At 39.0% G+C, this 16353-nt stretch overlaps 2 protein-coding genes across 3 annotated transcripts in view; both read left to right on the top strand.

Moving 5' to 3' along the window:
- The first annotated feature begins 410 nt into the window (after positions 1–410).
- On the top strand, positions 411–10294 carry LOC148046583 (vomeronasal type-2 receptor 26-like). Its single transcript, XM_087714859.1, has 5 exons — positions 411–554; positions 1853–2707; positions 4035–4262; positions 5606–5732; positions 9393–10294. The coding sequence occupies exons 1-5, from the start codon at positions 411–413 to the stop codon at positions 10292–10294; spliced, it is 2256 nt and encodes a 751-aa protein (XP_087570985.1).
- Positions 10295–11325: 1031 nt separating this feature from the next.
- LOC106553536 (vomeronasal type-2 receptor 26-like) overlaps positions 11326–16353 on the top strand; it is a 12151-nt gene continuing 7123 nt past the window's right edge. Inside the window, exons 1-3 of one of the 2 annotated variants that reach the window (XM_087712062.1) lie at positions 11326–11455; positions 13892–14067; positions 15959–16353. The exon at positions 15959–16353 is cut by the window's right edge and continues 460 nt beyond it. In XM_087712062.1, the coding sequence (XP_087568188.1) occupies positions 11365–11455; positions 13892–14067; positions 15959–16353 (662 nt within the window). In that variant the 5' untranslated portion in view covers positions 11326–11364. Of the gene's footprint in view, positions 11456–13891; positions 14068–15958 lie in introns of those variants that run through there. The other variant, XM_087712063.1, reaches the window with a different exon arrangement.

Here is a 16353-nt window from a genome sequence, read left to right on the forward strand (position 1 = left end):
CCCATAGGTGGTCCTTCTATCTGTTTGTATCTTTGTCCATTGTGGATGAAGTATGTGTTGGTTAGGCAGTGGTTGGTGAGATCTAGGATGTGCTTGTGGGGGAATTGTATTTGTTTTGGATAGCTGTCAAGGCTTCTTTAATAGTGTTGCTGTCCTTCTGGGTTCGACTCCAAGTGTGTTTAAGTAGCGGTAAGGACCAACTTCTATCAACGTCAACAGCTGACAGTTCAAAATTGTAAGATATCCATTTCTCTCACCGTAGGGTCCTAAAACAGCACTACCAACACATCTTGGCTTTGGAATTTGCTTTAAAGGAGATAAATGACAATACCAATCTCTTACCTAATGTCACCCTGGGCTTCCATATCTACAATAATGATTTCAGGGCGAGGACTATTTATCTTGCTTCCATGGAACTTCTCTCCACAAAAGACAAACTTCTCCCAAATTATAGATGTGATGCACAAAATGAACTGGTAGCAGTTATTGGGGGACCGAACTGTGATGTCAAATTCAATATGGCAACCATTCTCTGTATGTACAAGATCCCACAGGTAGGCAGTGAGGAAACAAATAGATATTGCAATAGACGTGCAAAACCCTTCTACCAGGTTTGAGATATTTTTGTTGTCTAGGAATGAGAAAAATAAATAGAAAGAAATTCAAGGACTTAATTTTAAAAGAAATTCTTGGTTCAGGGATAATAAGAATGAAATTCGTACCATCTATTCCTTTCTTTATGGAGCTATATTGTATTATGAAGACTAAGAGCAGTTCTGCATGACTCTTAGTCCCATTCAAGCAGCTCACTGCAGGCAATGAAGTTCCTTTATTATTATATCATATCATCCTGGCGCTGCCCAGGTATTTACCCCAACTCTCCTTCCATGAACATTGCCACCATTTCTAATGTTGGATTTTCCCCCTTACCAGAGGGAGCTCTCTTGTGGAGTACTGTGAAGTCATTACCATGGCAACTCCACCCTGCTGTGCAGTAGAAGCCATTTGATGGCAATATGGTAGAATCCATTTTAAGGCACAACAGGCTGTACCGAGGGGGGTGAGGAGTGTCTTAGCCCTAAAGTATTTGTTTCCAAAGAGTAAGAAATCTATGTATCAAGCATGTGTGTGTGTATATATATAAGTGTGTGTGTGTGTGTGTGTTTGTTTGTGTGTGTTCCATAACTCTGGAATGCCTCAAGAAATTTCAGCCAAACTTGTTACATATACATATGTTACAAACATATACATGTTACAAACTTGTACATATACATATACATATACACATACACACACACACACACACACACACACACACACACACACACATATATGTGTGTGTGTGTTTTTATTTGTGCTGATAAATAAATAAAGGGAGACTAATATAGATCTATTTCAAGCTATTTAGCTCTCATCAGCTAGCCATACCCTTACTGGGATTCGAACCTGGGCTATATTACATATTAGGCAGACGTCTTAGCCATTAAGTCACAGGCTCTGATCCGTTATCAGCTGAGCCAGGGAGAAAGGTATATATTTAAAGTCACAACCCCTGGTATGCCCCAATTATGGGAGGAAGCTAACTGCTTCCATTCTCTGTCAATCGGCTCGTCACAAGAGTCCATCACGACAGAAACCCAATATTTTTACTGTTGCCTTTACTGTTGCAATATATATTGCCCTTTTGAAAGAGGAATCAGGTGAAAAGTAAACTTTGAATTAAAGTTAAATTGAATTAAAAAATGGAGAAAGAAAGAAGATAAGTTTCAGAACAGATGATCAACAAATACATACATACAAACAAACCCACACACTTGTGAAAAGTGTTTTCTGGTGTTCCCTTTTGATCTAGCTCACATATGGTTCAGATTTATTGATGGAGGAAAAAACCCAAGGAGTCTTTTTCCATCAGATGTTCCCAAGTGTGACACTCCAGTATGAGGGTATTCTCAGGTTATTGCTGTATTTCAGCTGGACATGGGTTGGAGTGGTTTACCTGAATGATGTGAATGGAGAGAGATTCGTACAGGAAGTGCTCCCTGTGTTCTCCAAGAATGGCATCTGTTTTGACATCATACAAAGATTCCCACAGCTAACTCTATCTGTCTTTGTTGATCAAATGATGGAGGAGGCACTTGACACACTCTGGCGTATCAGGAAAAGCACTGCAAATGTATTCATAGTCCACGGTGAAATTCAGACCTTCTTTGTTTTGAGAACGGTACTTTATTTGTCAGAATTTGAGAGTGTACCAATGGCAACAAAGCTCTGGATTATGACAGCTCAAATGGATTTCACATCAATTCCATTTCAAGACGATTGGAACTTAGATTTCATCCAAGGTGCTTTGTCACTTGCAGTACACAGAAAGGAATTGGTTGGCTTCCAGAACTTTGTTGAAACCAGAAGTCCTAAAAGTAGAAGAGAGGATGGCTTCATCAAAGCTTTTTGGGAACAAGCTTTTAAATGTGTGTTCCCCATTTCTCTGGAAGACCAAGAGGGGAACAAAATCTGCACTGGGGAAGAGAAATTAGACTCTCTTCCTGCATCTGTTTTTGAAACAAGCCTGACTGCTCACAGCTACAGCATCTATAATGCTGTTCATGCAGTAGCTCATGCTCTGCACGATATGCATCCAACCAAATCCATGTTCAGATCAAGAACAAAGAGAGAAGGATGGAAACTTCTGCAACTCTCTCTGTGGCAGGTACGGTAACTGCTAACCAAGCTGACCTTCTCAATGATTTTATGTACTGGTCTGAGCCATACCCTTACTGGGATTTGAACCTGGGCTGTTTTACTGCTTCCCTTTTCTGTCTTACAGCTCACCCTAGGAGCCATCCAGGCAGAAATCCATTTTTTATGTTGCCTTTGTCACATTTGTGTTGCAAGTCCCCCTTTATTTATTTATCAGCACAAATCCAACATATGTGTGTATATGCGTGTTGCAATTGTGCTGATAAATAAATAAAGGGAGACTAGTATAGATCTATTTCAAGCTATTTAGCTCTCATCAGCTAGCCATACCCTTACTGGGAATCGAACCTGGGCTGTATTTCATATTAGGCAGTTATATTAGCCACTAAGCCACAGGCTCTCCTCCTTTATCAGCTAAGCCAGGGAAATAGGTATGTATTGTGTCACAACCCCTGGTATCCCCAAATATGGGAGGGAGCATACTGCTTCCCTTTTCTGTCTATCGGCTCACTCTGGGAGCTATCCAGGCAGAAAGCCATTTTTTTATGTTGCCTTGTTACATTTGTGTTGCAATTGTGCTGATAAATAAAAGGAGATTAGTATAGATCTATTTCAAGCTATTTAGCTCTCATCAGCTAGCCATACCCTTACTAGGAATCGAACCTGGGCTGTATTACATATTAGGCAGTTATATTAGCCACTAAGCCACAGGATATATATATCCATATCCATATCCATATCCATATCCATATCCATATCCATATCCATATCCATATCCATATCCATATCCATATCCATATCCATATCCATATCCATATCCATATCCATATATATTCTAAATAAGAATATATTAAATGATAGCAAAAGCACTTAGATGTATATATTGGTTTAGAGTGCTTTACAGACACTGTGGCTCATAAGTGATAGGAGTCTCCTCTTGCTACTGATGTCAATATCTTGTTTTTTCTTCTGATAAATTTATTTAAGCTTCCAGATAAATACTATACAATAACATTACTCCTGCATTCAATAACTGCTATCTTAAGACTTCTCTTCATATCCTGTTTACGATTTCATTGTTTACAATTTACATTGTTTCTAACAATGGATGGAAACTAATCAAGGAGAGAAGCAATCTGGAATTATGGAGAAATTTCCCAAAAGTGAGAACAATTAACCAGAGGAACAGCTTGCCTTCAGCAGTTGTTGGGTGCTTCATCAGTGGAGGTTTTTAAGAAGAGAACTCTCTGAAATGGTATAGGGTTGAACTAGAAGACCCCTAAGATTGATTGATTGATTGACTTTCCTTCATTTATTTTCCTCATTCCTGATTTCAGTTCCATCACTTTCTGAGAGGCGTTTCATTTAACAATTCTGTCGATGAAAAAGTTTCCTTCAATGAAAATGGCTCATTAATAACAGGATTTGATATTATCAATTGGATCACATTCCCAAACCACTCCTTTCGGAGAATTAAAGTCGGCAAAATAGAACCCATGGCTCTTCCCAAGGAAGGCTTCACCATTCATGTAGAAGAAATCCAATGGCCCAGCCAATTCAACCAGGTAAGATGCAATATCAAAATGCCAGTTCTCCCCTACAGAAATGAAGGGAATTTGAAATGTAGAAAAGTCTTGCTCACCAAGACTATGCAAGAATCACCCAATCCAAATTGTAGCCTGATCCTGGTTTCTGAAATAGCCAAAATATTCAGTCATCCAAGACACAACTTACCATATTTTTCGGAGTATAAGATGCACCAGAATATAAGATGCACCAAGGTTTTGAAGAGGCAAATTAAAAAATAAAAGGTTTTTGCACTCTGCAAACCTCCCAAAAACTGTTTGTTATTTGTGAAAATGGGCCCGATTCCCCCCCCCCCAAAAGGCATGAATAGCCTTTAGGGGGCTTGCAGAGTGCTCTTGGGGGTCCCCCCCCAAAAAAATGAGATGGGGCCCATTTTTTGTCAACAGTCCTGTTTTTTGTCAAAAAATGCATGCATAGCCTTTAGGAGGCTTATAGAGTACTCTTGGGGGCTGGGGGGGGGAATTGAGCACAAAAACGACCCATTTTCACTCATTTCTCCAGCCCCCAGGAGCTCTCTGAAAGCCTTCTACAGGCTGTGCAAGGCCATTTTGGTGAAGGGGTAGGGGCTTCAGGAGGCAAAAAATGCTATATTCAGTGTATAAGACGCATCCAGATTTTCAGCCTCTTTTTTGGTGGAAAAAGATGCATCGTATACTCTGAAATATGGTATTTTAAACTATTCCCATCCTGAAATATGTATTGGGAAACATCTGGAGTCTGTCCTTCTGTTTTCTAACTTCTGCAAAAAAAATCATGGTCTTTATTAATCTGATTTGTGTATCTTTTGTGAGTTCTTGAAACATCCATGCAATTCAAGACTCCATCTGAAAAGTATAAGGAACCCCATACATTTCCTCACAATAAGTAGATTATCCCATTCAACTCATGTGAACTATGGAATAAAGGTAAAGGTTCTCCTCACACATATGAGCTAGTCATTCCTGGCTCTAGGGAGCAGTGCTCATCTCCATTTCAAAGCCGAAGAGCCAGCGTTGTCCGAAGACATCTCCATGGTCATGTGGCCAGCATGACTAAATGGTGAAGGTGCACAGAACATTGTTACCTTCCCACCAAAGATGGTCCCTACTTTCCTACTTGCATTTTTACATGCTTTTGAACTGCTAGGTTGGCAGAAGATGGGACAAGTAACGCGAGCTCACTCCATTATGTAGCAATAGGGATTCAAACCACCTAACTGCTGACCTTTTTGATCAACAAGCTCAGCGTCTTAGTCATTGAACCACCTTGTCCCTATGGTATATATCGCTTAAAAACAACAACATACTTTCCAGTGTCTTGTTCTCCTTTCATTCTTCCACAGACAAAGCCTCTTTCACTATGTAATGATATATGCCAAATGGGGACTAGTAAAGCAAAGAAAGAGGGGAAGCCATTTTGTTGCTATGATTGCTTTCCATGCCCAGAAGGAAAAATTGCAGATCAAAAAGGTAAGAAATCCTGGATAAAGATTTATAAGATGACAAAGTATCAAATAATCAGATGGTCTTCATTTGTCTATATACCTATTTTACAAAGCCTGTTAAAATTGGCATATTCTACAGGTCTTAAAATGACTGTGCTATGAGAGAGAGAGAGAGAGAGAGAGAGAGAGAGAGAGAGAAAGAAAGAAAGAAAGAAAGAAAGAGAAAGAAAGATAGAGAGAGATATACAGAGAAAGAGAGACAGAGAGAGAACATTCACAAGCGCAATGCCAACACATTTTAATCTTATTTACAGCCCTCTCAGAGTGATTGACAATTTAGAAACATTATTGCATATTTCCCCTAACAATCTGGATCCTCATTTTACTGCCCTTGGAAGGGTGGAGGCTGAATCAACCCTGAGACAGTCAGGATCAAACTCCAGGTTGTTTCCACGTAATACACTTTAACTACTGCTCTATCAAGACTGTAGAGATAAATAGGGGGATGGGGGGTGGGAATAAAAGAAAGAAAAAAGAGAAAGATTGGTTGATTGATTTCAGAACTCTTAAATCAATGGAGAAAATAAGCTTTGTTTTCCTTTTTCCTCGGTGGACCACTGTTATTTCTCCTAGCCTTCTTTTTAAGTTTGTCTCTGTGTGTACACACGTGTCTGTGTAACACAATAAATTGTGATGCTGAGAAATCAACCAGCACAAACACATCTCAGGCATATCACTTCAAGGTAATTCAGCAGGGCTGTTAAATGTTTAGTGGTAATACCACTAAATAAGGAACACAACAATGAGGACCATAACAGTATTTTACTATATTGCTTCTGAATAAGCATTTGGAAGACTACTCTTCAAAATTGTAGATGAAAACGATGCTAAAAGTGTTTGTGGTGATTATTTATTTATTTAGTATGCAATTGAGAACATGACCAAACAGAAGTAAACATTTACACACCATACAGCAGGGATGGGTTCCTGCCAGTTCTAACCTCTTCTATAGAAGAGGTTCCACAAATCTCCAGTGCTGTTTAGAACCGGTTCCAGCTCCCTCCCCCCGCCCGTCTACACATCATCAAGATGAAGAGTGAGAGGAGGAATTCTGGGAGTTGAAGTCCACAAGTCTTAATGCTGTCAAATTTTAATACCCCTGGGGTTTTTTTTTCTAAAGGGTTAGGGGTGCAAGGTTCTTGTAACATGACAGCTTTAAGACTTGCCTGCTTCAAATGCCAACATTTTGGTTGCTGAGCTAGAGTGTTGTTAAGTGAGTTTCACCACATTTTACAAGTTGGTCACGCACACCCAGTCACATGACTGCTAAGCCACTCCCATCCAGTCACATGGCCAGCAAGCCACTCCCACAAAATAGGCCACACCTACAGAAGAGGTTCTAAAAAATTTTGAAACCTACCACTGCCATACATATAATTATGATACAGTGGTCTCATAAATGGATATCTAATTCAGCTAGCCAGGTGATCCCCTCCGGCATTGCTTTGTGCAGAACTTCCAGGAAGCTAAGAATTCATGTCCTGAGCAATTCATGTCCTGTGGACTAGATGATTAACTCTTTGCAAATCAGTAGCAATGGCAATAGCACGACATATACTACATCACAGTGCTTTACAGCCCTCTCTAAGCAGTTTACAGACTCAGCACATTGTCCCCAACAATCTGGGTCCTCATTTCACCTATCTTGGAAGTATGGAAGGCTGAGTCAACCTTGAGCCTAGAGAGATTCAATCTGCCAAACTGCTGGCAGCTGGTGATCAGCAGAAGTAGCTTGCAGTTCTGCACTCTAACCACTGTGTCACCGTGCCACCGGTAATGCCTTTTTATATTTAGTGCCATTCTATAAGTATGCCAAATCAATCAATCTATCTATCATCTATCAATCCATCTATCTATATATCATCTATCTATCATTTGTCTTCTATCTATCAGGAGAGAGAGCGAGAGAGATGGAAAGAGGGAGAGAGGGGGAGAGAGAGAGGGAGAGAACTTTCTGGTGAGGTCTCTCCTTATTACAAAATCTAATAATAGAATATTTTATCATTCAGAACTCATCCCAACTAAATAGCAAAAAATTGTTCTGCGTTCATTGTTCAGCCTGCAATACTGCATTCTAACCACTGTGCCACCACAGCTTCCCACAGTACCACAATGACAACAAGGGAGAGGAACTGCTTCCAGTATCACATCTAATTCTATTCAATTTTGTTCAGATAGAATAAAGCAGATTAAAACCAGGTGGTTTTTACAGAGGGAGCTGGGTAGATGTTAAGTGAATGGGTGGTTTCAATGCTGGCCTATGGAATTTCAAACTTGTGATGAAGTGTATTCGAAGAATCTTCTTGAATCCAGGACTTGTTGCATGAAACATGCAAGGAAATATTGGTTTATTTAATCCTGCCAGGAAGCAGAGTGAAAGACATGGATGTTCAGCAAATGCATTCATTGAGGAAGGTTAAAAAAAATCCAAATACATAAATCCACATAGACTAATACACCATGACTTTCTCAAATCATATTTTTTATTTAACCCTTAACCACAGATGTACTATTTTGGCTAGGCTATTACAGACAGGAGGTTATAATGACCTCAGTAGCAAAAAGACATTCAATGTTTTCATGGTTGGATGGATCTAAACATTGATGCACAGAGCAGTAAAGCAAAAAATGTATTGATCTCTATCCAACCCACATCGTGAGGGTCACTTTTTGTTTTTCCATCCTTGAACTTCAATCTTTCTTCTCTAATTTTTACATTGGTCCACTGAATGATGGCGCTAATAATTTGTTTAGAAAATAATAATTTTCGAATCTCTAGGGGAGTAGGTGAATTTCCGAGATTTCTAGCTGCTTGCCGTACTCCAGATAATTGCACAATAATATTGTGACTAGAGGTTCTGGATCTATTGCTTCCAAAAGGTTGCAGAAGACCATTTGAATTTGTTCTTGCCATATAAATTATTGCACAACGTAGATTGTACCTGGTCATCAATTTTATTGGGAGCTTCATTATTGCTGATGTCAGAATTGGCGGCGGGTTCCTCATTGTCTTTTACAAAACGTTGGTCACAATCCAATTCCACTTCACTCAGATCACTCTCTACTTCTCCATACAATTTTAGAACAGTTTATTTGAAGTTTGGATCACCAAATCACACTCTTTTTGGTGGAAAACTGTCATTATTTTAAAAAAAAATATGTTAACAAAAGTTTGCAGTCAAAATGGCTGAAACTTAAAATTCAAATGCTGCTACAGAAAACACCAAATAACTAATGCAAGCATGATGCTGCATACACTCTTATTGGTACATTATTGAAGAATGTAATGAAGGTTCAGCTTTCATGTTTTAGTGTCTCTTGGGTTTTATGGGTTTCCTGCCCCATTGTCAGCTTTGTGGAAAAATAAAAGCTATTTGCAACCAGAATGGTCCATTTCTAAAAATAGGGGTGTTCTGAACATTTTGGAAAACTGTTGAGGTCACTATGACCACAGGTGTCAGGTTTCAAAAAGATGCCCTAATTTATCTGTGGTTATGGGTTAATGTTGTGAAAAAATATTTACAATCTTTTAGAGAATAGAAACTCTATTTGGAATGATATAGCACTTAACTAGAAGATAGACTGTTGATAGAATAGTCATAGAAATCCAGATTGTGTATTTCAGATATGGATGTCTGCAGTCAATGTCCAGATGATTGTTATCCAAACCCTACCCAGGATTTATGCATCCCAAAGAAGAAAACCTACTTGTCCTATGGAGAACCTTTGGGCATCACTTTGGCCAGTGTTGCTCTTTGTGCTACTTGTCTCTCTGCTTTCATCCTGGGAATCTTTGTTAAATACCATGACACTCCCATTGTCAAAGCCAACAACCGGAACTTGACCTATGCTCTCCTTGTTTCACTTTTCTTCTGCTTCCTCTGCACTCTCCTCTTCATTGGCCACCCAGAGAAGCTGACTTGCTTCATTCGACAAACTGCATTTGGCATCATCTTCTCGACAGCAGTTTCTTGCATTTTGGCCAAAACCATTCTGGTGGTTCTAGCATTTACCACTATCAAGCCAGGGTTCAGGTTGAAGAAATGGATGGGCCAAGTATTGGCCAACTCCATCATTCTTTCCTCCTCACTGATTCAAGTCACCATTTGTATTGTGTGGCTGGTCATTTCCCCCCCATTTCCAGATGTTGACATGCATTCATTGCCAGCAGAAATTATTGAAGAATGTAATGAAGGTTCAACTTTCATGTTTTACTGTGTCTTGGCCTTTATGGGTTTCCTGGCCATTGTCAGCTTCGTAGTGGCTTTTCTGGCCAGGAGATTGCCTGACACATTTAATGAAGCCAAGTTTATTACCTTCAGCATGTTGCTGTTTTGTAGCGTTTGGATGTCTTTTGTTCCAACTTACTTAAGTACCAAAGGGAAGTACATGGTGGCTGTGGAGATCTTCTCCATTTTGGCCTCCAGTTTTGGGATACTGAGCTGCATCTTTTTCCCCAAATGCTACATCATTTTGCTGAAGCCAAATATGAACACAAGGGAGCAGCTAACAAGGAAAAAAAAATAAAGTGTCAACAATGAACCTGAAACACTGTCCATTTATTCTCAAAAACATTGCAGGAAAAAGGGTGTTGTGTGAAGATTTCACATTGATGGATAAATTTCTTTGGTTTTAACCCTTATATGTGTGCTATTTCATACACTGTTTATGCCTTTAGATAAAAGCTCACTCTTCACCTCTAGTGTTCCTTCTTGCCAGCACTTTTGCACATGTAGTTTAAATACAAATTCTTATAGGAGGCATTGCTGTCCCAATTCTGTGCAAGCAAAATGGTGTTAAAATGTGTGACATGTCAGCTATTTTATATAGTTAATGAGCAAATTCTCAAAATTCTGACCCCAGAACTTATGGAGCTCCCTCTGTTATGCGGCGCAAGGGATTCAGACTGCTGAACTACTGACCTTCTGATCAACAAGCTCAGCATCCTAGCCACTGAACCACCATGTCCACTCATAACCGCATCCCCCATAACTTTCTAACCTGGTTTAGAAAGTGTTTAATGTTCTTTTTTTCTTTTTTTTGTAAAATCTTTTGTTTATCTTTTTTGGTTTAATAACTAGGTGCATTTTTTTTCTGTCCTATTAAAGGAGCACAAAAGTTCTGTTCAAATACCAGGATCATGTTCACATATTTTCAAAGTTTCAGAGAAACACTGCTGCTGATTAATAAGGATAATGATGATATTTTCCCCATGCAATTCTGAAATTAACTATGTTGACTTCCCAGTTCCATGAGGGACTATTAGGTCTATTGGGGGGAAAAACAAACCAATATTACAATGTCTTTATTCGTCATTGAAAGCAAGAGATGAAATCTATACTTCTTCCTCACCTCAGTTGAATGACAGATAATTTTCAGACAACAGTCATGGCTTCAGTTCTCACAATTAGCAACCACTCAGGTTGAACCGAGCTATACAGAGACTAGTCAGAAGAGTTGCGTGGAAGATGATAGCCCTGGTGTTGTTGGTATTAGTGCTACTTCCATTGGCGGTGTGCAAGATTCCTAACTTTAGATGCAATGTTAGCGAGCCTCTTCCTATTCATCATAAGTATTATAAGTCTGGAGATCTCATAATGGCTTTCATTATTTCTCACACTTACCGATTTTCAAATCCTACTTCCTATGAAAAATGTCCTTCGTCTGCACTCTTTGGTGACTTTGTGTAAGGCATTTGATTTTCTTAATCGTGCTGCATGAGCTTTCCAATTGTATTTTACATCTGTGCTGTGTGTTGGGGTGCAGATTTGATGCAGATTTGTTTAGTTTTTCAGTAGAGGTTTTTTTTCCTAAGAATGTAGGCAGACTCCACTGTCATTTAGAATAGAATTCTTTATTGGTGTGATTGGACACACAAGGAATTTGTATTTGCTGCATATGCTCTCAGTGTACATAAAGAAAAATAAAATAGAATATATTCATCAAGAATCATAAGATACAATACTTAGCGATAGTCAAAGGTTACTAATAAGAAATCAAATCATACCGGGGGAAAAGTAGAACAATATAAATTGTAAAGATACAAGCAACATGGTTATAGTCATAAGTGGGAAGAGATAGGTACTAGGAAGGAAGAGAAGAATAATAGTAATACAATCTTAGGTAATATTTGGGGCCATATTTCTGCCTTATACACCAAGCGTTTAAAGTTATGAATATTTATTTCCAACATCATAATTATTTGCTTATGATTTCCATTCTGGGAATTAGGAATTCTTTCTTCTCAGACGGATCTACAAATTATTATTACCATACTACTGGATAATAAATATCTTTTAAGAGAACATTTTAGCAAGAGAACACATATTCTAATATAATTTACAAGTTAGTGTAAATTGAATTAAGGATTTATTTGTGAGACTAATTCTCTCCTCATCCTAATCTTTCTGGTCTAAATATCGACTACAGTGATTGAAGAATGGAGCCAATGCATGGAGAGATGATTTTAAACTTCTCTATTATCTTTAAGATTAATTTATTAATAATTAATGTTAATTTGAATGTTCTGCACAACTTGAAGAATGAGAGAGGAATCAGTAGCAAGGAAAAATTTGAGGTAGCATCTTAAAACAATATTCTCAGTGACTTTCATTTATTTGAGGATAATAAAGGGAGAAGATGAGTCACCCACTATGACTCATTTGTGGATTCTGTAGGTGTTATTCTTTGTCATCTAAAAAGAAGACAAACAATAAGGAAACCAAAATTTCACAGAGAGTTTCCTAGAAGAAACCGTAGTCATTTTGTAACCTTCCACAAAATTATGGTCATGGATATTAAGGGCCCAAACATGGCAGCCATATTTGAACTCATAAAGCACTTCAACACAATAATGTGTTGCTTTTCCAAAGCTCTGTATTTTTATCTTTTCTTAACCATTCCAAAAAATGTGACTGAAAATAGGGTTGGGGTTAGAGTTAGGACTTAGAATAATGGTTCTGCCTATTTTCACTGTTCAGCAAATCATTGTGAAATCTGAAATGTATGGAGGTCATTGCAAGAAGAACATGAGTGCCACTGATTGATTAGCTCAATCAATGAGATATTGTGACCCTTTCAACTATGAGCACCATACTGAAGAAGTTAGGTCTACCTCTATGGAAAATTTCCATTCCTAAAATCATTGTTGTGGTTGTTAGTTGTGAAGTTGTGTCCAACCTATCACAATCCCAGGAACAACATTCATCCAGGCCTTCCTGCTCTCTACCATCCTCAGGAGTCCATTTAAGCTCACACCTACTGCTTTGGTGACTCCATCCAGCCAGCTCATTCTCTGTCATTCTCTTCTTCTTTTGCCCTCAATCTTTCCCAGCATCAGGCTCTTCTCCAGTGAGTCATTCCTTCTCATTTGGTGGCCAAAGTATTTGAGTTTCATCTTCAGGATCTGGCCTTCTAAAAAGCAGCTAGGGTTGATCTCCTCCAGGACTGCCTAGTTTGATCATTTTGCTGTACATGGGACTCACAGGAGTCTTTTCCAGCACCATAGTTCAAAGGCCTCAATTCTTTGATGCTCAGCCTTTCTTTTGGTCCAACTTTCACAGCCATATATTGCAATTGGGAAAACCATAGCCTTGACTATGCACACTTTTGTTGTCTGGCTCATGTCTCTGAAATGTCTCGAAAATCATTAACTTCTTTCAATTTTTTTAAGCTGCAATGAAATCATGCAAAACAGTCTTGCAAAAAGAATTGAAGAAAGTCCTGCTGAAGTTCCTAGAAGTACTTGGACTCTTCAGGTTCAGTAGAAACCGAAGAAACAGCTTCAAAAATGAAAGTATATAAAACTGTTCTGAGAAAAAAGCATCAAGAGATATTTGGAAAACAATTTCACATATTTTGTGTTTTAATGTGGTTGGAGCATATTAACATTCTGAGGGGAAAAAAATCTTTAGAGAAGTCACAAGGTTCTTCCAGGGCAAGGACCAAGCAATTTAATTTCAAATAAGACATTTGTTATCATTTTAGCTATTAATTTCTCTTGTTGTAGAGTCATGAAACAGAACTATCAACATATCTTGACTTTGGAATTTGCTTTAAAGGAGATCAATGACAACGCTCAACTCTTACCTAACATCACTCTGGGCTTCCATATCTACAATAATGATTTCAGTGCCAGTGTTATTTATCTTGCTTCCATGGAACTTCTCTCCACAAAAGACAAATTCTTTCCAAATTACAAATGTGATGCCCAAAATAATCTGGTTGCAGTCATTGGGGGACCTAACTCTGATGTCTGCCTCAACATGGCAACAATTCTCTGCATGTACAAGATGCCACAGGTAGGCAATGTGAATATACCTTAAGTGTTTAAAAAGGGAAAACATCTTCTTTAAAATTTGAAGCATTTTTCTGACCAGGTTCACCAACAAAGTGAACAAAATATTGACAAATCCAAAAACTTAATAGTAGTGCAGTGGTAAGAGTGCAGTACTGCAGGCTACTTCTGCTGACTGCTGGCTGACCGCAATTTGGCAATTCAAATCTCACCAGGCTCCAGGTTGACTCAGACTTCCATCCTTACTTCCAAGGTGGGTAAAATGAGGACCCAGATTGATGGGGCAGGATATTGACTCTAAACTGTTTAGAGAGGGCTGTAAAGCAATGTAAAATTGTCAGAATATTCATAAACTGGAATAGGACATAGTAACAGGTCAGCCATTGGGGACTGGCTGGAATAGGACGTGGCAACAAAGGTCAGCCAATATATAGGCATAGCAACTAAGTCAGCCAATGAGGACTGTTTGGGAGCTGAGACAGCAAGGAGCCTGACCATGGCTTAGGCTTAGCTTAATTGCCCCGTATAGAGGAGATTCTCTTTGTATTAAGCTCTGAACTATGAACTAAATCTGTCCAATCTCTCCTCTCTACCACATTGGAAGAATCTGCTGTTAGTATTGTACATTTATTCATGTGTTAGCATTTATATAAAGAGGTTAATGAATCCTGCTGAATCAGTTATCTGTGTGTGCTTTCTGGATGTGATTTCTACTGCAAACTCTGACCAAAACATGGTATATAAGTCTAAGTGCTATTGCTATTAAATAGAAACTCTTCATTCTGGGAAAGAATTTGTGGATTCCATTTTGAGTTGTCTGTTTACTTTGTCATTGAGGTAGATTGTGTCATGTGAAGAGGAAGTAGACATGAGATGATAGCCATATTCATGTAAATAAATCCAGGCAACTTGGTTAGGGAGAGAAGAGACACTTGCCCTACACAAGAAAATGGTAAAAATGGATGAAATGGATTTTTTTTTGTGATTTGAAACCCCAGTGCCAAGCCCGAATTTGATTGGGGTGTGGGATCGTTTGTATCCTTGGGCATTCTGACATGACTTTAGTTTGACACAGGTCAGGGCAGTAGAGGGATGGAGGCTTTAGTCACAACATCATTCCTAACCGATGAGTCAGCCACATTTCAATATCTGGCTGACCGGAGGAGGAGGATAGACATCACTGAGCAATGAGCCACCATCTTGGTTGGTAGTTGTTTTGTCAAGACAGTTGTTTTGGAAACTTGAGAAAACTGAAACTTATATTGGAGTGAAAAGCCCAGGAACTTTAGTGCTGACTTTTCACCAGTTAATGATGGTGTATCTAAATAAATGTGTACTTTGAGAAAATGAATGCCTCAGAGTTCAATTTGTGATGGATGCATTGCTTGGAACCTGACATGCTGATCCAGGAAAATTGAATTGTGAACTATAATCATTGGCATCCTTCAGTTTCGAAAGACTATGGTATTGTGCTCTGGAAAAAGGTCCTAAAGCATCATTTGGTGTGGCTAAAAAGGCCAATTCGAGAATGGCAATCCCTTCCACACTGAGAGCAGATACATTCTGTCCCCTGCCCAGTGACGAGATTTCACTGGTTCCGGGACTGCCTGTTTGCTTCAGCCTGCCGATCAAATGTCTCTTCAAATTAGAGAAGGCCATGCTGTGTCTTTAGCCTCCAAGCTAAGCAATCAGAGATCAAGGTTTCCCAGCTGTTTATGTCCATTGCCAAGGCCTTTGGATCCCCCTTGCAGATATCCTTATATTGCAGCTGAACAATAGTACAAGAATGAAAAACAGAACCAAAGAATGTATTCATCAACAACATGTATGGACAAACATCCATACTTGTTTTTCGTTTTGGAAATATCTTTTTCTGGTGTTCTCTTTTTATTTAGCTCACGTATGGCTCTGCTCTATTGATGGAGAAGCAAACCGAAGGAGTCTTTTTCCAGCAGATGTTCCCAACTGTGTCACTCCAGTATGAGGGTATCCTGAGGTTATTGCTATATTTCAGCTGGAGATGGGTTGGAGTGGTTTACTTGAATGATGTGAATGGAGAGAGATTCATACAGGAAGTGCTCCCTATGTTCTCCAAAAGCGGCATCTGCTTTGACATCATACAGCGATTCCCCCAGCTAACTTTTTCTGTATTTGCTGATCAAATGGTGAAGGAGGGCTTTGAAACATTCCTGGGCATCATGAAAAGCTCTGCAAATGTATTGATTGTACACGGGGAAATCCAGACCATCATTATTTTGAGGATGGTACTTCACTTCTCGGAATTCGAGAA

This window comes from Thamnophis sirtalis, unplaced genomic scaffold, assembly GCF_051295495.1.
Source record: "Thamnophis sirtalis isolate CommonGarterSnake01/CBP01778 unplaced genomic scaffold, rThaSir2_p1.2 scaffold_4, whole genome shotgun sequence".
Classification (NCBI taxonomy): domain Eukaryota; kingdom Metazoa; phylum Chordata; class Lepidosauria; order Squamata; family Natricidae; genus Thamnophis; species Thamnophis sirtalis.